This window comes from Brienomyrus brachyistius, chromosome 8 (assembly GCF_023856365.1).
Source record: "Brienomyrus brachyistius isolate T26 chromosome 8, BBRACH_0.4, whole genome shotgun sequence".
Taxonomy (NCBI): domain Eukaryota; kingdom Metazoa; phylum Chordata; class Actinopteri; order Osteoglossiformes; family Mormyridae; genus Brienomyrus; species Brienomyrus brachyistius.
Window position 1 is genome coordinate 6971559 of NC_064540.1, and position 25133 is coordinate 6996691.

At 43.0% G+C, this 25133-nt stretch overlaps 3 protein-coding genes across 4 annotated transcripts; 2 read left to right on the forward strand and 1 right to left on the reverse strand.

Moving 5' to 3' along the window:
- The first annotated feature begins 281 nt into the window (after window positions 1–281).
- Window positions 282–9916, forward strand: LOC125747100 (protein shisa-5-like). The gene is made up of 5 exons (XM_049021858.1): window positions 282–512; window positions 1874–2024; window positions 7077–7210; window positions 8474–8680; window positions 8971–9916. The coding sequence occupies exons 1-5, from the start codon at window positions 452–454 to the stop codon at window positions 9150–9152; spliced, it is 735 nt and encodes a 244-aa protein (XP_048877815.1). The 5' UTR covers window positions 282–451; the 3' UTR covers window positions 9153–9916.
- LOC125747099 (ATR interacting protein) lies at window positions 8795–21058 on the reverse strand. 2 transcript variants are annotated; one of them, XM_049021856.1, is made up of 14 exons: window positions 20817–21057; window positions 20160–20540; window positions 19826–19911; window positions 18815–18985; window positions 18057–18172; window positions 17291–17430; window positions 15894–15983; window positions 15537–15663; window positions 14189–14845; window positions 12829–12971; window positions 11402–11493; window positions 11223–11309; window positions 10667–10925; window positions 8795–10587 (listed from the first exon to the last, which is right to left on the reverse strand). In XM_049021856.1, the coding sequence occupies exons 2-14, from the start codon at window positions 20470–20472 to the stop codon at window positions 10514–10516; spliced, it is 2355 nt and encodes a 784-aa protein (XP_048877813.1). In that variant the 5' UTR covers window positions 20473–20540; window positions 20817–21057; the 3' UTR covers window positions 8795–10513. The 2 variants fall into 2 exon arrangements, with proteins under 2 accessions (XP_048877813.1, XP_048877814.1); XM_049021857.1 differs by lacking the exon at window positions 8795–10587 and having other exon boundaries at window positions 10772–10939; window positions 20817–21058.
- Window positions 21059–21627: 569 nt separating this feature from the next.
- si:dkey-42i9.4 (uncharacterized protein LOC492503 homolog) lies at window positions 21628–23038 on the forward strand. The gene is made up of 2 exons (XM_049023888.1): window positions 21628–22163; window positions 22428–23038. The coding sequence occupies exons 1-2, from the start codon at window positions 22046–22048 to the stop codon at window positions 22784–22786; spliced, it is 477 nt and encodes a 158-aa protein (XP_048879845.1). The 5' UTR covers window positions 21628–22045; the 3' UTR covers window positions 22787–23038.
- Window positions 23039–25133: the final 2095 nt, after the last annotated feature.

Below are 25133 nucleotides of genomic sequence, written 5' to 3' on the forward strand. Positions count from 1 at the left end.
ACTACAGAAAAACAATGTTAACTGCCTGTTGGCCCTAAAATAATGCAGCATGTACCACAATGAAACATTTTAGTTCATTATAATGTTGCATGAATGTTTAATAATGCATTTAAATAATGTAATGTGCTCTGCCGCTGTCCAAATACCGCACTCATTACATCTAGAAAACATTTCCTTTTCCATAAGCACAAGCGCACATTTGCCATACCTTTGCCAGAAGTGGGCCACATCCGCATGCTATCTGGGAGTAAAGGAGGAACTGTACTGTCTGTGTCAACTATATCCTAGATCGGCAAGCTTGTTTTACAGGGAGTTCACGAGCAGTCATGGCAGATTCGGCGCGGCGACTCCCCAGCGTGACGAAAAAGGCGTGAGTGAGTGACTGGGCCAGCTGTCCGTCAGCTTGCTTGTTGCTCCCACTCAGCGAGGGATAAGAAGCCGAAGCGCAGCTATGTCGGCAACAACTTGCTTTATTCTTACGCTCTCTGTTACTTTATTTTCCATAGTCGTCGGTGAGTTTCTTTGTTTTTGTTTTAGTGGTACATTATATTATTGAGCTTTTCGATTGCTTGTTGTGCGTGTCTAGGGAACAAAGCATCTGCTAAATGTTTGTAGTTCTCTTGGACGTTTAGTTTCGCTTTAAATAGCAATATTTTTTTATTTTATCCACTTTACTAAACTTATGTGACGTGCTTGCTAAAACGAATGCCTGCGGTCTGTTGCTATTTTTTTTTTATCGTACTTAATATTCCTGTAGCCGCCCAGGCAGCTAGGTAGCCCACGTATTTTCGAAATTGTTTTAAACGAGTTATAATTGTTATTCAAATATTTATGTAATCTTGGTAGTCGTTTAGATACCGATGCTTTTATTTCTGTATTCTATGTCAGATGTCCTAATACACACACACAGCGCCGTGGAAAAAATAAAGGAACCACTGTATATTTTTAAACAAATGTGCATGTTTTAATCTTTAAAGTTTAAATTGTGGTTCTGCTGGCCGAAGGCTATGCTGAGCAGCAGGTTAATTCCAGGCTTAAAATTTCTTAGACAGTACAGGAGACAGAGGGAACGACTTAAAACCAGCCAGGTAAATGGCGGAGGCGACTTTCTTATGCCACAGATGAGTTTTTCATGAATCGGACGATGGCATAGAGTTCATATCAGGCTCAAAAAACGGGAACTGAAGGAGGGAGCCCGTCATTAATGAGAAAAGGGAAAGAAACAGGCAAAAGCAGGATTGCATATATGAGTGTAACAAAAAAATTGCTGTGGTCTCTTAATTTCTGCACGGCTGTATATAGGCGTGGAAGTTGTTTCTCTTTATGTGCATTTGTCATGTTGCACTGGCAGTTATGTCAGGGTGAGTGACCAGCATGTGACTCAGTGGGAATATTGGTGTAAACTGTTGTTATTATTATTATTATTACATTGTGTAACTCGGCAGGTTAGGGGTTCTGTGCCCATGTATGGTCATGGGTTTGAAGCCTGTGGCAGGTTCAGTAATCATGTCTCCTGTAGGCCCTTGAGCAAGGCCCTTACTCCCAACAGCCCGCACCTGTATATGCATGTGTTTCAGCCGGACGTGGTATGTGAATCCCAAAGCGTCACTGTGTACTTGTGCAAATTGAAACTAAATGTCCCATTATACTATGCGACAAACGCTGGCTGTGAATACTGCACAGAATCTTACTTCCTCTCCGTCTACCACGGTTTGACATCCCGTGTCTTCTGTGGACCTTTGGCTTCTTGCGCTAATCTCTGACATTTTGCTGGGATGGGTTAGCATGGGTAGAATGTACTACTGAAGTTCTCTTGATGTTTGCTGGCAAGAGATCCCATCACATCACCCTCTTCCTTTTTTTTTCTTTTTAGCTGGTTCTTGCCACGCTTACACTGCTGGTGTCAAACATCCGTACCAGATTTGCTTTCGCCCTCAGTTCTGCTGTGGCTCATGTTCAAACAGATACTGCTGCAGCATCCCGGACCTTGAATTTGATGATGACGATCAAGATCAATGCGAGAGGTATGTGCGCCATCGTCTATGTTGACTGTGACATTTTAATTTGTAATTTTATTTGTATTGTCGCTATGGTATCTGGTGTCTTGTTAAAACTGTCTTCTTCTTCTTATTGCTACCTGAGCCGTGTGTGGATCACATTAAAGTCTAATGTGTCTGCAGTTAGTCCAGATGTAATGAGGAAAAACATGCACATGTCCACTGGTGAAATCCTGTTTAGATGAAGGACGTAATCATCCTGTGATGTCTTGCAGTTCCCTCTGGAATCCCGTCTCACTGGCTTTTCAGCTGTTTCTTTAATAAATGCATATAGGAAGGTAGAAGTGTTCTTCTGTGGCTTCAATTGAAGGCTGTATAACAAGGGATGGTCTTCTCAGTTTTCCTGTTTATGTGTTTTCATATATGGGGACATGCTGTTGTTCCTAAGTTCCTCTTTGGATGCTGTGTGTTTAAGACTGGAAGGAATCAGGCATGTTCAAGTAGAATAATCTTATCCCCATAACATCCGTAACGTTGGGGCGGTGGTAGCCTAATGGTTATGGAAGAGCACTTGAAATTGAAAGGTTGCTGTTTTGAATCCCCGACCAGCAAGGTACCACTGAGGTTCCCTGAGCAAGGTACTACTAAATTTTTATTATATGAGTGAGGCACACCGACTGAGACCGAGCAAGGGAGACGATCACCCACAATCCCACAGCGAGAGAGAGAAGAACCTATGGCGTCATGTTGAAGTCAAAACTCACACGCGTAAATATGCCACTTGCGAGCGCAAAAGTGAAACTTGCGAGCACAGGACGAAGAGCTGCGTGCGCGTTCATCATAATATCACCTTCTCTAATGTAGTTTTCTCCTCCCAATGTCATGGTTGCGCTCGCGCGCAAAGCGCATTTCCTTCGGCCGCTCTCTGTGCTCGAGGGAAATTTCCACTCTCACAATCTGCCGTGGGCGGTTTTAGCAGTTTGGGGGCAGAGTCACGCCGTTTCTGACAGCGACCGTTATTGGTGGATGAAGTAAGAACATAAGAAATTTGACAACGAGAGGAGGCCATTTGGCCCATCAAGCTTGTTTTGTCGAGAACTTAACTAATAGCTCAGAGTTATTAAAATCTTATCTAGTTCTCATTTAAAGGAACCCAAGGTTTTAGCTTGCGCTACACTAGCAGGAAGACTATTCCATACTCTACACACTGTGTAAAGAAGTGCTTCCTCAAATTCGTTTTAAAATTTTCTCCCGCTAATTTCCACTTTCTGGTATTTAAACTAATATTGAAATAGCCATTTGGCTGAACAGCATTATATACCTGGATCATGTCCCCCCTTAGTCTCCTTTGCTCGAGGCTAAACAGATGCAGCTCGGCTAACCTCATAAGACATTCCTCTAAGACCAGGAATCATTCTCGTAGCCCTACGTTGCACCTTTTCCCAGGCAGCAATGTTCTTCTTAAGGTATGGTGACCAAACCTGCACACAGTATTCTAGGTGGGGTCTTACCAAGGAACTCCACACACCTAGAGATGTAACCCAACATTCTATTGGCCTTTTTTTATTGCTTCCCCACACTGGCGAGAGTCTACCTTTATTTCCGTGGAACCTATAAAATATTTGTACTTTTATATTTCTGCTCCCTGCATGGATTACCTGACTTTTATCTATGTTAAATTTCATCTACCAGGTATCAGTCCAGTCGCTAATTAAATCCAGATCCAGTTGTAGCCTTTCTGCTGCTAGATCAGTATCTGCTACACCACCCACCTTGGTGTCATCTGTAAATTCAACCAGTTTACTGTATGTATTGGTGTCAATATCAATAATGTAAATTACGAACAATAGTGGTCCTAAAATTGAACCCTGCGGTACCCCACTATGAACGCAGGCCCACTGTGACATTGTGCCTTTAAGAACTACTCGCTGCTTCCTGTCTGTTAACCAATTTTCGATCCAACAGTTCCTAAAATTCCTGCAGCTTTGAGCTTAAGCAAGAGTCTTTTGTGGAGGACAACATCAAAGGCCTTCCGGAAATCTAAGTAGATCTCATCGTAGGCCTTTTTCTGATCAATTTCTCTTGTAGCTTCCTCAAAGAACTCAAATAGATCTCACTTAGATTATACCTTCCCGGCATGGTGGTGCAGTGTGGTTAGCACTGTTGCCTCACACCGCTGAGACCTGGGTTCGAGTCTCTGCCTGGGTTACATGTGTGTGGAGTTTGTATGTTCTCCCCATGTCGTCGTGGGGTTTCCTCTGGGTACTCTGGTTTCCCCCCACAGTCCAAAAACATGCTGAGGCTAATTGGAGTTACTGAATTGTCCGTAGGTGTACTTGTGTGCGTGAATGGTGTGTGAGTGTGCCCTGCGATGGGCTGGCCCCCCATCCTGGGTTGTTCCCTGCCTTGTGCCCATTGCTTCCGGGATAGGCTCCGGACCCCCCGCGACCCAGTAGGATAAGCGGTTTGGAAAATGGATGGATGGATTATCCCTTCCGTTTATTTTTCCGGGAATGCTAGTTAAACCATACTAACCACACATAAATCAGTTTATCTGTGTTATAAGTATAATGTCACCGATTCTCATTGCCCCCTTGCCTGTTTCCCCACAATATAAAACAAATGCAGTTGCAGAATGAAGCTTTCATTAGTTATTTGAACGTTGTGGGTTAATTAAACTATTCTGTTATATAGTCCTTAATTCTGCAATGTAATTCCCCTTTGGGGGGAATTAAGACGTGCATAATTACAAAAAATATCTTCACATGGGAACACACTGGGAACTAGTTCCAGCTAAAGACTTTAGTGTAATGTTTTTAGTACTGGCTTTATCCATTTAGTTTAAATTAATCATTTAGACAGCATCATTATTAAGATGACTTGTTAAACTGATAACATAGATGCAGCTCAGGTTCAGAGAGGCCGTACGTTAACACGGGGGGGGGACAGGCACCCCCAGGGACAAGGCAGCAGACCAAAGAACAGAAGAGGTCATGAGCTGGGTCCAGCTGACCACGCCTGCTGCCTCAGGCAGTTCATGCAGCAGACTGGACGAGAATATGGCCAGGTTTGAATTTCTTAAATTGTTAACTTGTTAAAGAATTGTTAATTCTTTCTTATAATTTCGAATAATATTAATAGGTCTGTTTATCATTTTATCAAGTCATCTTAATAATGATGCTGTATTACAAAAATGATAGTTAATCAGTTTTGCTGTGTTACCAATCCCAGAGGCAAAATTGACAGTTTGGACAACAATATTGTGAACTTTGAGTGTTCAAAGTAATTTAAAAAATGTGAGAACATTAATAAGGTACATTTATGAGTGTGTGATAATGACCTATATGTTCTCCTTTGTATTAGTTGCACATCCCGTCCACATTTAGAAATATATATGGTTGTACATTTTATTGTTGGGTGTGATTAACCTCACGGCCCTAATATACACGGGTATATACACAGATACCGGAAGTAGAATTCAATTCCCAGACATCCGGGGTTACTTTACTCATTTGAAATGCATGGAAAGCTTATTGCCTTCCTAAGTATGAATCCAGCAGTGCCCAAACCCCTTTGTTGCTGAATATTGCACACAATATTTAATATTTAGAACAAAATTATTTTTGTTAATTTTTTTCTATTTAAAACAATACTAACGTTTGCGTTAAGTAGGCTTTACGGACTTAAAGTAATACTGAGTTGTTTATGTTTTTGCTTTGTTTTTGTATACTGTATATAATTGTTCAGTTTTCAAATGTTTGTTTAAAATACGTCTTTTGACGTAAATTGACAGATTAAAATGCACAGGCATACGTAACGTCAAAAGTATCGAAAGTAATGAGAAGGTTTCGATTCTAAGGTGTGTAAAACGGTTTCAATTCTCAATTTTTCTTGGTATGGATTCTACAGCCTGCGCTTCCGCTTCGCTCTGATCGCTGAAGCTCAGTGGTTGCTAATGCGCATGCGTAAGCCTGAGTGGAGTTGCACTAACGTGGTGTGAGGTACGCGGCCACCCAAAGCAAAGATTCTTCACGTAGGTATCAACCCTTATTAAAACATTACTGGTTCAGACGTGTCCGAGCTTCCACCACTGCGCTTAATGAATAAGCCTGAGTGGCGTCTGGAAATCTTTAGTTTTGTGCTAAACGAAGACGGTAAACCACAGGACATATGCAACCCTGTATGCAAGTTGTACCACCGCGCAATACTGATAAAAAAGCGAAAACCACGAATTTAGCAAAACATTTCAAGAACCGACACGCAACGCAGTACAGCTAGTTTCCGGATGTAGGTATCTGCTTTCTGAATGTTTTTTATGGGTTAAAACCTTTTTATAGTCGTTTAAATATTAACACATTAATACAATGGTCTGCAGTTATTTTCATTTGAGTTATACGGTCTTGTGAGGTTGTGTTGATCGTCCAAATACAAACTTAGAGTCGTGCAGTTAAGGGTTTGTTCTTTGAGACACAAGATAAAGAATGCATGTAAAAGTAATATTAATCTGTTGTCTTGTGCATTATAATAACAAATAGTAACATCTACTTGTTAAGTGTGTATTTACTGCTGATGAGTATCTTTGAACGCGATTACCGCATGATTACAATGGCTACTACTGTACTTATGCTTTGGCAATGCAATGCAATGCAACGTTTTTAGATATAGTGACATAAGTGTACAAAGGGCTGTAAAGTTATCCTGCAAACAAAATCGCAGTTAATTTTTCTTAGTCCGGAAGTCTTTTCTTCGAGTTATCGTGAGATCGCGACTTATTCTTCGTTTGACCTATCTCGAGATATTTAAAAGCCATAAACAAAGACAAATATCTAGTACTCTCGACGTAACTTTCCTAATACCGGGTATCGAAAATGGTATCGCATCGAAGGTTAAAATTTTGGTATCCTGACAACAGTAATCATTACGAATGGTTTTTCAAGCTTGTTAGATGGTAGATATTACCGATATCAGATTTAAGATGTTTTTATGACGAATGAAGTAAATTGGGCCTTTGACTGTTGAGTAGCAGATTTCCTTTTTGTTGGGTTTCTAACCATTTACTCCATGTCTACCCCCTCCTAGTCCCAGGAACATGAGCTCAGACGTTAGCGCCGTTGCAGGCAGTGTTGTGGGTCTGGTCATCCTCATCACTGTGATCGTGTCCTGCTGCCTGTGTCCATGCTGCTGTCTGTATAACATGTGTAGGAAGCCCAGACGTGAGTATATACCGCTGTTCTTTATCAATCTGTCCCATCCTGTCCATTGCTTTGAGTTGTTTCAGCTGTATGCAGTAACGACAGTGTACTTTGCCATTTATCTGCATGGTTCCACCTCTTGCATCAATGACAAATAACCTTTATTGTCTTTAATTTTGAAATCAATAAGGCCTCAGAAACATTTTAAATAAGAATCGTCTTTGTCCCTCTCACAAGCTGTGTGGTCTTGCTGTTTGTAACTCTTTACTTTAGAATTTTAAGTACTAGCAAATATTGGCTACTTTAGCAACCCGGAGTCATGAATATGGACATTTTTCACAATGTACTATTCAGCAGACCCACGAGTATGTGAGTGTATGAAATTTCCCCAATTGCATAATGAAAACTAGAGCCCCATACGGCTTGACGTATTGCACTAATGTCTTCTCTCTCTCTTTTGATGCAAATGGAAAGTGTTATAAGTGGCCTTACCACTTCCTTGCTGTTTTTCTCCCCCTCTGGGCTTTGTTAAAATTCATTTTCAGGAAACGTGTCACCTGTGGCACTTCTGTGCCTTGAGGCAAAACGTGGGTATTTTCCTGCCTGCCCTCTGCATTATCTGTTGTGACCGTGAAGGGCTGTGGGCCGTGTGCAGTTCTTCACCAGTCTTACACCCCTCACCCACTGGAAGCTGTGATAAATTTAACTAAACATGGTTCTTTTGTTAGCAAATGGAAGCAATGGCGAGTTCCTGCAGATGTACAGGGATAATGCTTTTGACAGAGAGTTCTAGCCACAGGGACCCCCGGTACAGGAGTTCAAATGAAACAGCCTCTTAAAACACCTAAAATAATTTCATTAAGATATGCGTATTCATGTGGGTGATGTTTTGACTAATACCTCGTTGAGTAGGTGGAATCACAATTAAATTTTCCGGTACTACCTTCCATATTTGGGTGACCTTTTAATTTAATTTAATTTAAAGGTATTTCGGAATGAGTTTAGATTACCAAGACAAAATGTGAAAAATAATGATTATAATATTTCGCTCCACAGATCGGCAGAAGATTAGCAACACCGGGAACAATGTTACTAGGGAACTAGGTTGTTTGAGGTTGCTCTACTGCATTCTTTGATGATGACCTCATCAACTGAGTCAGTCTTGTTGTTTTAAAGTTTATGTCCTGGATTTGCAGACGGTTTCATCTTGTGTTTCTCAGCGAGTACTCATAGATACGGCCGAATGTTTTGGAACAAACAGTCAATGGCTCCTTTCCCTCGTAGCGGTGGCAACAACACATACAACCACAGTGATGCAGACGGCATACGTGGCACCGCCTGCGCCAGTCCAGACCAACCAGGGTGGCCCATACCCAGGGTACCAACACGTGCCCATTGCTGCCCCAGGGGTTCAGCCTATGCCCCCAGTCCAGTACCCGACACAGCCCTACCCCCCAGCAGGACCACCTCCGTACCAGGATCCTGGGATGGGTAAGCTTGGAATCACGTCTCTAGAACATCTGAGGACAATGTCGTTCACCGTCAGCCCTCAGGCAGAATTAGTTTTAGAGAAGTAAGAAGATGAAATTGGAATAAACTACTGAGTTATGATATGGCTTTTATTTATAAATCAGTATATGTGGACAAAACAGTTCAAGTGCTTTCAAAGCATCGCTTGCTGTTATCTGACAAATTACTGCCGTGTCACTGTAGTCCAGCCAGCTTCCCCGTTTTCTGGTGGAGATGTTTTACTCTTTGTGATCTTTCTCCATCCGCTGCAGCATACCCACCTCCCCAGGCGCCCTACACCCAAGTCGGGTACAGCATGGGGCAGCCTGCGTACCCTCTCCAGCCTCCGGCCCATACCAGCTACCCCCCTGCGCCTCCCGTCCAGATGGACTACACCTCCACACAGCCTGCCTACAACCCAGCTTTCGTGGACCCTCCCAAGACGGGTTACTGAGGGGAAACGCCCAATCCACAAGTCCGCTGCTCCATATGCTGGCCTTAAAAACAAAAAACCAAATGCTATTCATTCTGTGGGTCTCCGTCTTTTTTTGTGCAAAGATTTGACTTTGAGCTGGATTTGTAGGTGAACATTTCCTGTTACACCCCCACATGTACTGCTGTTACATTATTCATTAACGTAATGTAAGCCACTCATCCAGTACATTGTCTGGGGGGGATTCACTCCCTTCAAGCCTGTGATGATCTTATACAGATATTTCAGCTGCACACAAACACCACCAAAGCCCCCCTTTTCTCCAGTGTTGTTCCATAGTGCTATGCTTATTTCATACAGTATGAGAGTATGTGTAGTCGTTTATCCAATGCAGACGTCTAAAAAGTTCTATATTGTATTTAAATGTGGAAGTGTTTCGTGTTAAGGGTTTTATGCTTTTAGGAAATATAATTTGTTTGTATGAATTTCTTAGGATTAAATCCAAGTTCATTTTGTGTCTGTCTTTGGAAGTTTTACTAGGTAACTCTACCTAACATAACTGTGCTTTATTTTTGTACTGTTATTTGCTGCATTGGCTTACCAAGAGTTGCTTGGAATTTTTGTTTGAGCTGGTTTTGGTGGGAAACTGACAAGTTCCAGGATGTTTCGAGTAGTAGGAGAAATTGAGTGTCTTTTCGTACGTTTTTTTTTCTACTGAAAGCTTTCTTTGAAACATTTTATAAATTAAAATGGGGTTACAAATAAAATTTGCTTTTTACGCTGTTTTAGAATGATTGTTATTGGAGGAGACCATGCATGTTTTGCAGCTGGTCGTCTTTGGGTTGGGTGATAGACTGGAATGAATGGAAACTATTTCAGACAGAGAAACACTTGTTTCTTCCCCTTAGTCAGGAATGCTCAATTAAAAGAAATTGCATCACTTACATTTCAGGGTGTGTTCCATCACGGTGAAGAAACAACACCCCCCCCCCCCCCCCCCCCCCCCACGGACCAATGCTGGTCAGCACCAGGTGGACATTCAGTATGACAGTTTGGGGGGGGTGTTTTGCCTGGATCTTCCATACTTGTTTTTTCTGAAGTGTCTGGCACACCTCTAATCTCATTTGCTGCACATCTTAAGTCTCAAAATATCAGGGAAAACCTTCCTTTCCACCCATTTGCATAGAGCGAGTTCAGTACTAAGGGGAAACATTTTGAGGCCCTTGCAAAAACCTTCACATACAAAAAGGGTTCCTTGGTATTTCCAAACTGGATGGTGACACTATTGAACATTTAATCATACAAAAGCAGTTCTAAGTACCATAAAAATATTAGCTACATTAATACATCCATAATCAGATCAGCAAGCAGCATGGTGCATATCAGGACCCCCCGTCCACGTCGATATCTTCGGAATCTTCACTTTCCGGGCGACACATGTCATCTAAGGCCATTTCTACCCAGATTAAAAAGGAATGTATTAGCAAATCAGAGGAACAAGGCGTGGGGCCAAGCCGATAGCCAAACCTACAGACCTTCGATTTCAGTGAGATGAGGAATCTTCCGGAAGCTGTCGCGCAGGGCGGGGACCACCTGGTCGTACATGTGCAGCACGTCCAGGCAGTGCTCCGCGAAGGCGCCGTCATTCAGAGACAGCCAGTGCAGCAGCATCAGGGTCTCCTTTAGCACGTTGGCCCCGGGGCCCCCCCACGGAGTGCTCCGTCCTTCCTGCCGCTCCTGCCCCCTAACTTCCAGCCACCGTCTGTGTAGGATCATCACCAGGGTGCGCACCACCTGGCCACAACACACTGAACAAGTAGCTACATCTCTTTTAAGCTGCGTCATATCCTGGATTAATCCAACTAACCAGCATAGCAAAGAAAATTATTACGGGTTTTAATAAAAACACACAGGCAAAACTGACTTGTACCGAAAACATTTGAGATTCATAGTTTATAGTAGCATTAACGTGATAAGGAAAGGAGACACACGCCTGTAAGTGAATTCATACTATCCGTGTGTATGCTAATATACGCTCTTTTGTACATAGGGTCCCTGTCTAAAGGCTGGATATAAAGTCGTGCTCCTAACCTCACTGTCGCACTGACAAGACGAGCGTGTGAACGCGATCCACGTGGCGGTCGCCTGGGTGAACAGCCGGGTCAGCAGCTTCACAACCTTGGGACGGGGGAAGACAACATGTCCGGGCACCGCTCACGTCTTTGCGTTACCACATGCGTCTCCGAAAGACACAGAGAAACGCCCATTACCTCCAACTCAAACCGACACCACTGGTTCTCTGACATCGACACGTTGGGTCTGGAGGCCACATACTGGAATATCTTCAGGAGAGGGCAGACATCTTGGGGCAACAAAAACAGCAACATCTGAAGGGTTTCTCCGCATTTGCATTGACCCCATTGAGCAGAAGCTCGTAGGGCATTATTACTATTAACATTGAATTACATACATGCATATTTTTCAGACTATTTATTGTCTCTGTTACTAATCTGTTATTTTCGGGTATATAATCTTCTAAATATCCCTATTCTGTTATTTTAGATTAACATTATTGATTCCAGAGGTAAATTCTTGTGCATACAGCAGTAAATACATAGAGTGTAAGCAGGAACACAGTACTGTACTCTTACGCAGCTGAATTAAATGTATAAAACTATTTATCTGGGTGGTAAGTAGATATTTGCTCAGAAATAAACAATTTTACATTAGAATACATGCAAATGAATAAGTACCTTTTTTAAATGTCATAAATTTTTTTCTAAAAGTTACTGCCATCTCGCTGGATGGTTAGATGAACACCGCTTCAGTTCCCAAACCTGTCACCTCAGCTTCTCCAGGAATTTGTTAACTCTCACCACCAGCTTAATTAATTCATTAAATTCAGTTAACTTACAGTTTTCCAGTGTTTTTTAAAAACAGTGACAAAGATATATTCTATTCTAATCTCGGGCAGATGGGTGGCTCTGAGGCTGGGGACCTCTAACCAGTGACTGGAAGGTAGCCGATTTAAATCCAGTGAATGGAGGAGTGATTGAGCTCCGTTGATCCCTTGAGAAAGGCCCTTAACCTGCAATTGCTCCATCCTGAGTATGACATCAACCTACATGCAGCACTACAAGAAGCTCCTCCAACTTACAGGGGAATTTGGGGGCTGGTGGCAAGATTAGCCCCCCAGCTACTGGAAAAAAAAAAAACTCACACTGGTCCATTTGGAGTGGTGTGGTGCTGGGGTGGGGTATCGCCCGCTGCACGGCAACATGCTGTGATCCTCTATTCAGTTCAACGTGGTATTGATTAGCTGTATGAGGTGTACCAGTGAACATGGGTGTATTGGATGGTTGGTGCAAATACTGGGGTGACTTTAGGACAGGTTTAGAAATGACTAAGCTGACACACTTTAGCAGACATCATAATATAGTTCTGCACCAACGAGATGATCGTTTAAACATTACCTCTGACTGCCTATGGCTTTCACACAGTACCCTATATATTATTAATTAGTTTAACATTATACATCTATTTTACCCTGTTTCATATCGTGTGTGAAGTGCCTGACTGTATCAGGACATATTCCTTTGACATGTTAATACCCTTGGCCATACAGTGGAAGTGGCGCGCTCATCTCCCCCGGTCTGATGCTCAGCTCGGCCCCTGAACACTGGCGAGGGGCCCTTACCCACGTGTGAGCACAGCAGCACTGCCACCTCCGTGTTGGCGGCCGCGGCGGCCAGCAGACTGACGGAGAGGTGCGCCGTCTGGGAGGACGCGTCTGCACTCAGGCACCGGGCCAGGGACTGACGGCACAGCAGGCTCTTCATCCTGAGGAAGAAGAGCGGAAGGATAGCAGCTCAGTGCATGTGGGGACGTCGATTCTCCTACAAACAAAAGCACCTCTGCAGTCTGAAGCCCTGCAGGACAAAAAAAAGCACCAGTCTGCCTGCATATTGCCATTGTGCTGCAGAGTCAGATCTTTCCCCAGTAAGCGCTGGCTGTGGCCAATTCTGAAAAACAAATGATTTACTACAGAATTCCGTGCAATACTTTCTCCAACATTCTTTGCACATCAATCTATCCATTCACCCATCCACCCATCCATCTCTCTCTCTCATAAAAGACAGGCAGGAATATCACAGCCTGAGGCCTTTGAGCGGTATATCAGCGGCTGGTGCACACTTTCATAATTAATGCACTTCTTTCGTAGGTTTTATGTCCCCTGTGTGATCCTGACCGGACCAGAATGCCTGCAATGTGAAACAGGCACATGGAATGAAGAGCTGATGATAATGTTTATGAGTGAGGGGGTTGTGGGGAGGCTGCAGTCTCGCACGAATGTACAGCATCCAGTGTGGGGCCAATTATGCGTGAAGAATTGAGCCTCACTAAGACAACAAAGATGTACAATAGCTATAAAAAAATTCTAGAATTCGACACAGGCCTTCTAGTTAAATACTGTTCAGCTCCCCCCAGGGTTTATTATGTTTTTTCTGTGGTCTTAGGCCCTACATAAAGGAGGAGCTCACTGTTATCTACAGTACATACAAACACACATGTTGCAATGAAGTGAGAAATGTAACTTACGTAGTCTCAGGTCACGGTTAAGCTCATTTTGTTAACTATTCCATTGTCACAGAACTGTTACAGCACTCTGATTCATACCCCAAAAATCTCCAGCAAAAGGCAACATTAATTCACTTGGATTTCTTCAGACAGGAATGTGCTGTATTACTTTAAATGTTTAGGTCTGCCTGTATTACATATATAAAACAGGCCTGGAACAGGACTGCTGGCTTGAACCAGAAAACGCACAACATTTCTCAACATGCCAACGCCCTGCATTGTGAAAGAGAGGCCTGTAGGGGGCACTAATGAGAGTCAGGTCTTTTTTTCCCCATGAAAATTCCACTCATACGACAAAGGAAATGATGCCCTGAAGTTGCAAATAATAATAATAATTTTTGTGAGTGCTGAGGCTTGGTGGACGTCGTCGCACTTAATGGCGTAAGAGTCACGGGAAAAGGAAAAGCACACAAACTCACATGGGCAGCAGCTCTCCCCCAGAATCCTCTGCCAGTGCATTGAGCACCTTCAAGCTGCTCGTCAGAACCACGTCCCCTCGGCGGGCAGCACCAGCCACCACTGGGTCAGCCAATCGCAGCAGCCAGCGCAGCAGGGGGTGCAGGAGCTCCGCCCCCTCTCCGCGATTCCCCCCAGAAGGTTCTGGAAAGGCTGGGCCGGGCGCACCCCGTTCCACATCTCTTTTGTCCGTGCACTCCTGGGCCTGAGAGGACAGCAGGACGTGCACCACCTCCTCGCTGTGTGACACTAGGTGGCGCAAGGCCCCAAGCGAGGCGAGGGCGAACTCCTCTAAGCTGCTGGCGGACTCCTCAGCACCGGAGGTCAGGCCACCAGCAGAGGCGGAGTCAGGAGGCGAGGCATCCCTCAGCAGGGTCCCGGCTGGCCCGTCCACTGCCTCCAGCGCCCGGCAGAACAGGTCCACATGCTGCTGAAGGAGGGGCAGGAGGTGCAGCGCCTCTGGGCATGAGCGCTCCGACACGGGGGGCTGCGGAGGGAGCCGGGGGTATCCCAGTGCCAGCCTGGACAGGCCACACATGCCGAGGCTCTGTATCCGGCCGAAACTGCCAAGGGACCCATGCTGCTGCTTCGCTTCCATTAGGGTGCAGCTGGAACCCTCTCTGGAGGGGGGGCAACAGAGAGATTTCCCAAAATGCAAACCACAGACGTGTTTTGCATAACCAACGCCAAAATGGGAAGACAAACAGTAGCGAGCTCATGGTGGACACCTCATATCTGTGCGCACCTGGCAGGCTGCATTACCCCGTAAACAAAGAGCCAGCTGTTTGTTCCAGCATGTCCCGGGTTTGAATGGATCTCTATAGACAGGATGAGACAGGTCTACAGAAAGGCTCGTATGTGATAGTTACAATAAAAGAGGAGATCTCTCTTAACAAATAATAGGATCTGATTCTTCTGAAACGATTAAATGTATAATCACATCATTAACTTTATAAATTTATAGATGGGTGTTTAACTAACAGTGGGTTAGGGGTCTGCCCTCGCATCCAGAAGGTGGTGGGTTCGAATCTCATTCCGTCACTATATATCAGTACCATCACCTCTGGGTCCTTGAGCTAAGCCCTTAAGTTTACACCGCTTTGTATCAAAGCATCTGTTAAATTAATGTAAATATTTGGTTAACAGAACACCTGACAACAGAGCCCCTTCAAGGCCTCAAACTCACAACCATTTAGTCATAGGTAGTCATTGGTCCTCTTTAACCAATCCATTTCCTGTTCGATTTAACTAATCTGTAAACACTGCAAGTGACCAGCATGAAGTACCCCCATCCCCAGTGCCAAGCCTTACGGGCTGAGGGAGTCGTTCTGGGACAGCAGCCAGGGCAGGGCGCCTGGACTGACGCACAGCAGGTGACAGAGCCCCAGCGTACTGGGGTCCAGGGGGTGCTGGAGCAGCAGGTTCAGCAGAGAAGACCCTTCAGGAAAGGATGTGGCAGCAACACAGGAAGTGAGGCGCAGGAAGTGAGGCACGGGTTACAGTGCAAACATGCCAGCAGAAAGCCACAAAGCATCAGCTTGATAATCATGGAGATATTTCACAAATTCATCTGTATTTAAATAGCTGTTTACGACGGCTTGCCAGGAATCCCATTAACTGACGCTTGTAATAGATCATGTTACTGAATACACCTAACAAATATCTTACCTTGACTATGACACGAGTGCAAACTGGACGATTTGCCTCGATGTGCATCGCCAGCGATGTTATTCACAGTCTCGTTCACAGGTTTTCCATCTTAAAGGGACAGAATTAGCACAGCTGAAGGTGCCTGTGCGAAAGGGGGAGTCTGTCACTTTTAATTAATATCAGTCCATTCAGGTTTTTGAGAGAACTAAGGACGGAATGAACAAAAGCTTCCCTGAGAAGTTCTTTGTTTACTGTTGTGCCTAGAGCGAGATACATCACCTTTCTTTCAGTTATTACCGGGCAATATCAGAGTGTGAATGTGAAACTGTGAAAAACCCAAACGAAATAGATACTCAAAGTAAGAGAGCAAAGGCCCTTCCCCACCACAGGAACTTATTTCAGAAACCAGGAACTTGTTTTGGTAACACCATAGGAACTCGGCCTAATTGTAATTCTAGGTCTTTTTTTTTTTTTTTTTTTTTAAGTGCCTACTCTAAACTAAGCAGTTTTTGGACAACCAGGAAGTACTGGGTGGGGTTTATAGCGATAAACTTTATTGACTGGTTGACCACAAGTACCAGCTCCAACATGGAAGTTATACAGAAGTGCAGGGAACAGAGAGAATGGAGCAGATGGAATTAATTTTCAATAGCATTTCAACAGCATTAAAAGCATAAACGAAAACCATTTTTTGCTTGCGTCTCCATATTTCTGCCTCAGACAATTTGATCTCGGCCATCCAACGTAAAACTGCTTTGAGCCCTCTGTCATGTAATGTGCCAAGGATCTTTTATTCTGCCAGATTTAATAATGAATTATAAAATTGCTGCAGGTCGGTACTTCAGCACGTCTTCTAATTAAGAGTGCCACCCGTTCTGTTTCGAACCAAAATGGGACGAGAGACGGCCCAGGAACTCGGAACCAGGATCCTGAACTTGGTGGTAAAGTGTCTCGTGTGACTAGGAGGGTAGTGGGAATGAAACTTTGAAGATTATGCCAAGGACAGCAGCCGTGGGAACGTGGGAAAGTGTTTCTTTATGCAGGGACAACTTACTGTGAGAGCAGTGATAAAACATTTAAAACACTGCATGAGGTCACATTGCTGATCTGTGCTTTTCACTGAATAAATATCTGCCGTAAATGAGAAACAAGTGGTGTGGTTACTGGGGGGTGGCGCCCCAATGCCTCAGCAGCAGTCTTCTGAGGTCATCAAAGGATGCTCTCCAACAAATGGGTGAAACTGTACAATGCTGTACACCACGGCAGATCAGGGCTGCATGGCTCCTGCCCTCCAAAAGAGGGAGCACTACTACTACAGTCAGGGTGTGGGTTAGGGATCAGTCTAGTTATTCACACTTTCCAGACGACAGGGCAGTTGCATACGGCCCCTTAATTAAGCGTGCTAAACATGTTACCTTCCTTCGCATGCTCTTTGAGCGGCGATCTTCCCTTGGGCAGCTGGGCTGCAAAGGCCTCCTTGGTGAGGAAGCGGCTGACGCTGGCGGAGGGTCCGCTCCCCTCCTGAGGGTGCGGGAGCGATGATCTACTCTTCGGACTGGGGGGGACACGGGGGAACCGTGAGAAAGGCCACTTTAATCGAGAGCAGCTCACAGCACAACAGCAGCTGTGTTTCGCTGACTTCCACTGAAATCTTACGGAGGCGTAGCTCATTTTTACAGTCCATTTGCTAGATGTGTTCCAGATGGATCCGAATCACTAGGCTGCTTAGTCGCATGTGCAAGTAATGTAGAAATCTCATAAATACGACAAATCATAAAAACTGAAAATAAATACTTAAAAAAAAACATAATGTATAGTCATACAATCATCTTCAAACTGTATCTACATCTGAGAAATTGTGGAGTCTATCCTCAAAATCAAAGAGCACAAGGCAGGGGGACACCCTGAGCAGGGATGTCTGTCCATCATGAGGAACAAACACTATTGACAATTAATAGAGACCCATAAACCCAACCGCATGCTTCTGGACTCCATACAAACAGAGTATGGATGGGAATCGAACCCTCAACCCTGGGGGTGTGTGTCAACTATGCTATCTATGGAACCACCGTGCCCCCCAACAATATGATCCACAGAATGCTATACTTCCGCTTTATTTAGCGTGCAGTCGCCGCTGAGCCCGTAAGAAAACCATGAGAAGCGATCCGAAGGAAAGCTCACCTATTCCTCGTGGCGGGTGAAACGGGCAGCTTAGCTCGTTCCGAATTCACAAGCCTCGTCTTCATCTCGTTTATTTCCACTTCTTTAAAGTGCAACTCGGACTGCAGGCACTGAAGCTACAGAGTGAGCGGTGACATGGGCATGAGAAAGCGAGCTCATGGCACATTTATTAATTATTATTTACACCAGGTAAATAATCTTAAAATACACAAAAGTGTACTTTGTTTTGTACATAGAGATGATTTCATGCTTATTTGAGGCACTCCCTTTGACCAACCACAAAATAAGAGCATCACATGTAAAAAAAAAAATGTAAAAACTCACAACAAAATTATTACCTTTAACTGTATTTGAATATTTTCACTAAATTTAGCATACCATGTATATCATAATACAGCAACAACGTGACTCCTGGGCAAAAAAAAAAGCTCAATGTTGTGGCCCGTTGTTATGCTCGTGGGAGATTTACTTAAACAAAAATGTTCTGAGGGCAGAAAGAGAAATGATTGATTCAGAGAGATAACCAATCAGGTTGTAGAGGAGGTGGGACCAAAACAACTGATTGGTTGGTCTCTCCTCCTGCTGTTGCTTGGATCCACCTCCTCTATAATCTGACTGGTGATCTCTCTGAACCCAGGAGTGTATTTACCAAACAGCATACAGTAGTTCTGCAGTCTGAATATGAAACTTGTCCTTTATGAACACAGGCGATACAGCAGCTTAGCAGAGACCCCCAGGAGCTGCAGCCCTGCTACTACCTTTTTGGAGAGTGCCTTCTCCTTCTCAGTCTGCACCTGGGCTCTCTCCTGCTCCTGCAGCAGCTGGGCCTCCCTCTGCTGCTCCTTCTCCTGCTTGGTTTGTCTAAGGGAGTCTCGCAGTACCTGGATCTCCCCAGTCTTCATCAGCAGCTCCTCCTCCACCTCCTGCAGCTGATCACCCCAGATGCAGCATACATCACGAACACCCCAAACGCTGTTACTAATAATTTAATATAATATAATATAATTCTGTGTTGGCGACCGCCCAGGGTTCGTTCCTGCCTGCGCTCATTATTCCCGAGTTAGGCTTCATTCCCCCCGCAACCCCGGTGGGGATTAAGCGGTTACGGCCATAGATGGATAATATAATACCTTGCATTTGCCGCAAGACAGGACTCAAGCAACCACTGCAGTGCACACTCAGTCAGACATACAGCTAATTTAGACACTCCAATTCACTTATGTTACATGTTTTTGGAGAGTGGAAGGAAAATGGGAGGATCCGCCAAAAAGCCACGCCCACACAGGGCGAACATGCAAAGTCCACACACACAACACTACCCACAGTGCCACTCTCAATAAGGCTTGCACAAATGTGCAAGTTTAATGATGATTCCTTTTCAGCTTTGTCTGCTATATGTTAGAAAAAAAAAAAGTTTACCGCTACTGCTTTTGCATCAGCTCAGCATGCACTCTCTGAGACAATCATAATCATTATCATCCTTGTTGTCTGGCTCACTCATAGACTGTGTGGTGCGTTTGTGAAAAATTAAACAAAAATAAGTGAAGAACGTAATATGAATAAAATACAACATAATTACTTTTGATACAATAAATAATCTGATAATAAAAGTGTAAAACTTACACCTTATAAACGTAAAGGTAATGCATAACATCTTCGGGTTACAGGCTACGTGACACACAAAATTTGACATGCACTATTATCATCTTTAAGCATGCAGTGTATCACATATATAGTGCGTCAAAAGGGTGGTTTTTATACATGCCTACCTTCTTCTTGAGTTCAGCTTGTTGTGCTTGGAGTTGTTCACAGATAACCTCACACCTGTCAGCTTTATTCTGCTGCTGTCCCTTTCCTGCACCCCCACACCACAAAAAAAGATTCCATGACAACTGGTCAGATGCTAACCAACACACAGCATTTCATGTTGTGTACAAACGCCACAATATTTCACCAGAAAAACAGACACATACTTCGAAACTGAATTATGTCTCTTAAATAGATTGCATTTTTCGGCAGCTATACTATGTGTTACAGTAAGTTTAAATTATAATTATTTCCACTTGTTTACAAATAAAGAGCAAAGAAATGAATGTGGCTTACTAAAAGCTTCCATTGTTGTATTATTCAGATTGGACCCTGAGGTCCTCCGAACATCACCACTGACTCCTGCCGAACCAAATGTCCTTCTAGCTTCTAGCCCAGCTTTGCGAAGTGGGCCCTGGCATGGAAATACGGAGCCGCGACTTTCTTTGGGGGCAGGCGGCGCTAAATCGTCTGTGACTGCCTGTGATGCGATTATATCTATTTCATCGAGGTCATCCTGGGTGAAGTCCTCATCATCGCCAAAGGGGTCTGCATCAGGACGAGCGTCGTAACTCTCCCCTTTGAGACGCTTGTTCGGCGGGTACTCCATAACGACGACAGTGAAACACCTAGCCCACTATTGGTCTTTACTTATTCCTCGGTGAGGCGCTTCTCAGTCTACGAAATAAGGATAATATATGTATAATATGAAACAAATGCATAAGAGGCAACATGCAGATCATATTAACTATAACAATTAAAATGCAGACTAAGTTTTACACTGAAACTCCCCACGGAAGGCTATAACACGAAACCTTTCTGCTTGACAAACTAGCTAATTAGATGTTACAGTCACGCTACCAGTGGGTTCAATGATAACAGTAACTTCAGTTGTAACTTCAGTTATGTAACTTTATTGAAACAATGATGCCTTCCAGTCGGCCGTCTACTCACGATTATGTGCCTTGAATGGCTAGAGGAATGACGGGCAGAAAGCAACATCTTTTAGAACCCACGCGTCACTGCTCCTCGTGATTTTTTACATTGACAGTTAACGTTGTTCTGTGGTGAAAAAGCACGCTACTCTGTTATAACACAACCCCATTCCGTATTCAATATGAACCACTCTACTTAGTACTTTCTGCACAACCCACACAATCACTTTCCAGCAAAAAAGTAAGGTACCATTTCATTGGAGGATACAGCAGAAACGCTGTCTCTATACGGAAAGCCAATAAGGACAAAATATATTTCGTATCTGAAGTCGTTGGCTTGAAAATGCGTGTATACGCTCACGTACAGGGAACATGGCAATTTACCGATAGTCATTCAATATACTTCTTAGTATTTATTTTATTTACAATAACAAGTCTGCGGACACAATTGTCAGTTATTCATGTTCAATGTTCTGGTCTCATGTTCAAGGCACTATCGTTTAAAGTTAGTTGAGTAGTTTACAGTCAGCAACATTTGTAAAAACCTGGCGGATTTATTCAAATGACTGGTGAAATGCCAAATTACACAATCATATATATTTAGTACTACACGAATGACTGTACAATGACCACTAGCCAAGCGAAATATTTACAAAAAATCGCTTTATTTTCGAGGGAAAAAAAACTCAGCACATTCCCTTCGGATTGGATGGTTTTCACATAACCTCCATCGCGAGCCAATCAGCGTCGAATGCGTTCGTCTACTGCGGCTCAAAAACAAAATCCCCCATTTAGTGCGCTGACGTCAAGAGGACCGCGTATCGTGATTGGCTGCCCGTGGTTGTGTAGCCAGAGAATGTTTACCATCCGTGTGAATGAGTAAATTTTCCCTGATGAAAAGAGCGTCGATAGAGAGTAAAAAGTAAAGAAATTTAGCTTGATGTTAAGTGATATAGGTTACCACAGTTAACGAAGCGAGGTTACAGTGTTAGTATTAACAGAGTATAAAGTCTTAATTGAACGTCTTGACAAAGTAGACTTGCTTTGTGATTGTTGGTTACAGCTGTATGAACAAAGGGAAAAGTGTATCTCATACGGGCCTGTGGATGGCCTTTCTTGTTTTCGTATTGGGCTATAACGTTAAAAAAACTCCGCTTCCCGTGTAAAATTGGCTGCATATACACATTTTGGCGAATCCCGAAAGCGTTTGTACTTTCCAGTGTTTGATGAGCAAAGCAAGTTGTTAAAATGAAAACTGAGGTTTCGGCTGCTGCGAGTTTCATCACCAGATTGCTGAAAACTACCGGACTTTTGACGGAGAATCAACTCGAACAGTTCAGCCTTTCGCTGGAGAAGGCTTTGGGAGGTGGGTTTCGACTTTATTACAGCGTGAGCGCGTAGTTTTTGGGTGCTATTGGCATACGTGTGTGTTATATTGCCGAAGTCAGATACCTCACTATAAGAATATAGTTCAGTATCTAGTTGAAGGTTACCTCTGGTTAGAGCAATAATACGTACATTCGCAATATTTGTAAAGTTGAAGTTAAAATCCAGCGGATTTGTTTGGTCATAAATGTTGGTGGATCTCAAAGCAAAGTTCTGGATATTTTTTGTATTGCCCCTCCCCCAGAGCACTATCAGCACCACTGGTTTCCTCAAACCCCCTGCCGAGGTTCGGGTTACCGATGCATTAGGATCAACCACGAAATGGATCCTCTGATCGCCAAGGCAGCGAGTACCGTAGGACTCTCCCAGGAGCAACTTTTCCTGCTGCTTCCGAGTGAACTGACGATGTGGATCGACCCGTACGAGGTCTCTTATCGGATAGGGGAAGACGGATCCATCTGTGTTCTTTATGAGTCCATGCCACCGCCACCAGTACTGGCAAATGGAGGTTCCACCGATAAAAGGATCAGTTGTAAGGATGAACTGAGAATAAGGAGGTCAAGTTCCTCTAAACCTCTTAGTATGATGACTGTTTCGAGCTAATTTTTTTTCTCGTAATAAAAAGGCTTATTTACGGTCTGTATTTTCCTACATTTAATGTAGAGCTACACTTCTAAGACAACAAAGATTAGCGATAGATTTTAGTATTATTAGTAGAGAACGTGTGTCTAAAACTTATAGCCATAGATTGTACCGGGATGTATTCTTTTAAATGGATCTTACACTGATGTTGTAAATGTTTTACAAAGTGATATCAAAGTAAATTGATGATTTCCAATAAAGCTCTGATGTCTACCTGGTGTTTTTTGGTGAGTTTTTATTACTTTTTAATCATTCTCGATTATTAGGAACAAACAACACACATATACTTATTAGACTAGAGTATTTTCCTTGTATCTTCTCTTCCAACCAATAGATTCACTACAGAATAATCTCCAATTAAGAACTGACTTAAAAATATGGAGCATTGTCAGCATTTGGTCTGAATTCTTTCTGTTTGGAGTGAAACTGGAAACTGTAGATGCTTTCCTCAGCAGAATTATTAAACAAGTTATTACTGCTATTAAAATGGGCCAAAAAAGAAGCAGAAAAAAACAAACCACAAAGACTGAAATATGATATCCACCCACTAATGTACACAAGCTAAAACACTAAGATTGGGCATGGATATGTCTCAAGATTTTACAAAGGTTTCATGGACAGATGATTAGAGTGACTCTTGATCGACCAAGTGGATGGACACCATCTTTAAACGCAAACAAAGTGGTGGAACATAATGATGGGGACTGCAATTATCAGCGATGAACCTCTCAGACTTTTCCAGAAGTCACCAGTTTTCAAAAAGGTTATGCTACATGCATGACAATGCCATGCAACAAAGTGTCCGATAGGTTGGCTAAGAAAGGCTTGAAAGCTGACTGAATAATGACCAGGTCCTCTTCTTCATCTGACTTAATCCCCTCAGAAAACCACTCCGCCTTTCTAAAGTGAGATTTACCAAGATGACAAGGAGTACACTTCTCAGAGCAGCATCTGGGAGGCGGGTCTAGCTGTCTCAGCTAATATAGGATGTGATCAAATCAAAAGCTTTATTGGTTCAATGAATAACAAGCTTATGATGGTCACTGAGAAGCAAGGTCACCATACAGGACATTAAACTTAATTAAGTGGGCTGCATAGAATGGCCAATAGTTTATTAATCCTTACATAAACTGAATAACTAAAACTGTTTTAGTCGATGAGAAAAAAATCCACGTGGTTCCTGATTGATTGCCTAATAATTATACACACTGATAATCTTTTTTTTTTGTTTGCAACAGACTAATGTAACATTTCTGAATTCACTTTTATAAACTTGTCCAACTTCTGCTAACATTATCTCCACGAATAGTACTCGCCTAATAATTTGGCGCACAGTGTACATGGAGGAAACTATTAATATGTTTTTCCTAAAACTTATTTAGGACAGGGAGTCATGGTGAACTGAGGATACCCTGGATGATACGAATCCATCACAAAACAAACCCACAACTTCATACTATAGGCAATTAATTTAAAGACACGGATTCACCCCATCTCTTGTTGCTGGACTGCAGAAGGAAAACCCACACATATGCAACTGGAATATACCTGAAGGTAAGATTAGTATGAAATTCAAATGGCCATATTTTATGTTTTGCTTAGGTTGGTTGAAGGTTTGTATTGCTAATACTGCACTCATTCTATGGTAAAAACAGAGCTAAAAGAACTTATGTCTGGATAAAAAATCTTTTTAAATAATCAGGACATATTTCACCACCAAGTTTAACAAACACTGCGTATCATTTATTGCAATAACACAACTCTGATTAAATCCTATAGTTCTTCATGTAGGTACTATTTTACATTTTCATCTACTAATTATCAATAAAAAGGTGGGATTCCAAACATAGTTGGCATTCTTATACCACATTTGTATTATTCTCATTCTCAGTTGTCATATTTAGTCACGGTGATTTTGGTACCTGAAGCATTACACTCTGACTAAAATGGTTAATTTCTGTAGTACTGTGTAATAAGGTGGAATATAGTTCTCTAAACACTATAGGTTTTTTTCTAATTTCACATTCAGGGTGTCCTCAGCCACATGCCTTTTGTTTTCCAGCGCTGCAGGTTCATTGTAACACATCGTACATGGATTGAAGGTATAAAATCAGTGACTGCCTTCAAAGGACTGGGAGCCACTAGTGCAGCTCATCTGATTTATTTCATAGTAATTGTGAGGGTCTAAAACGTACAATCTTGTATGTATCCTTATCAGAAGGCATTTACTTACACATAGAAATGTCACTAAAACACGATTACTATGTTTATTTAATCGCATGACTCGAATTAAATTCGCAAGATATGC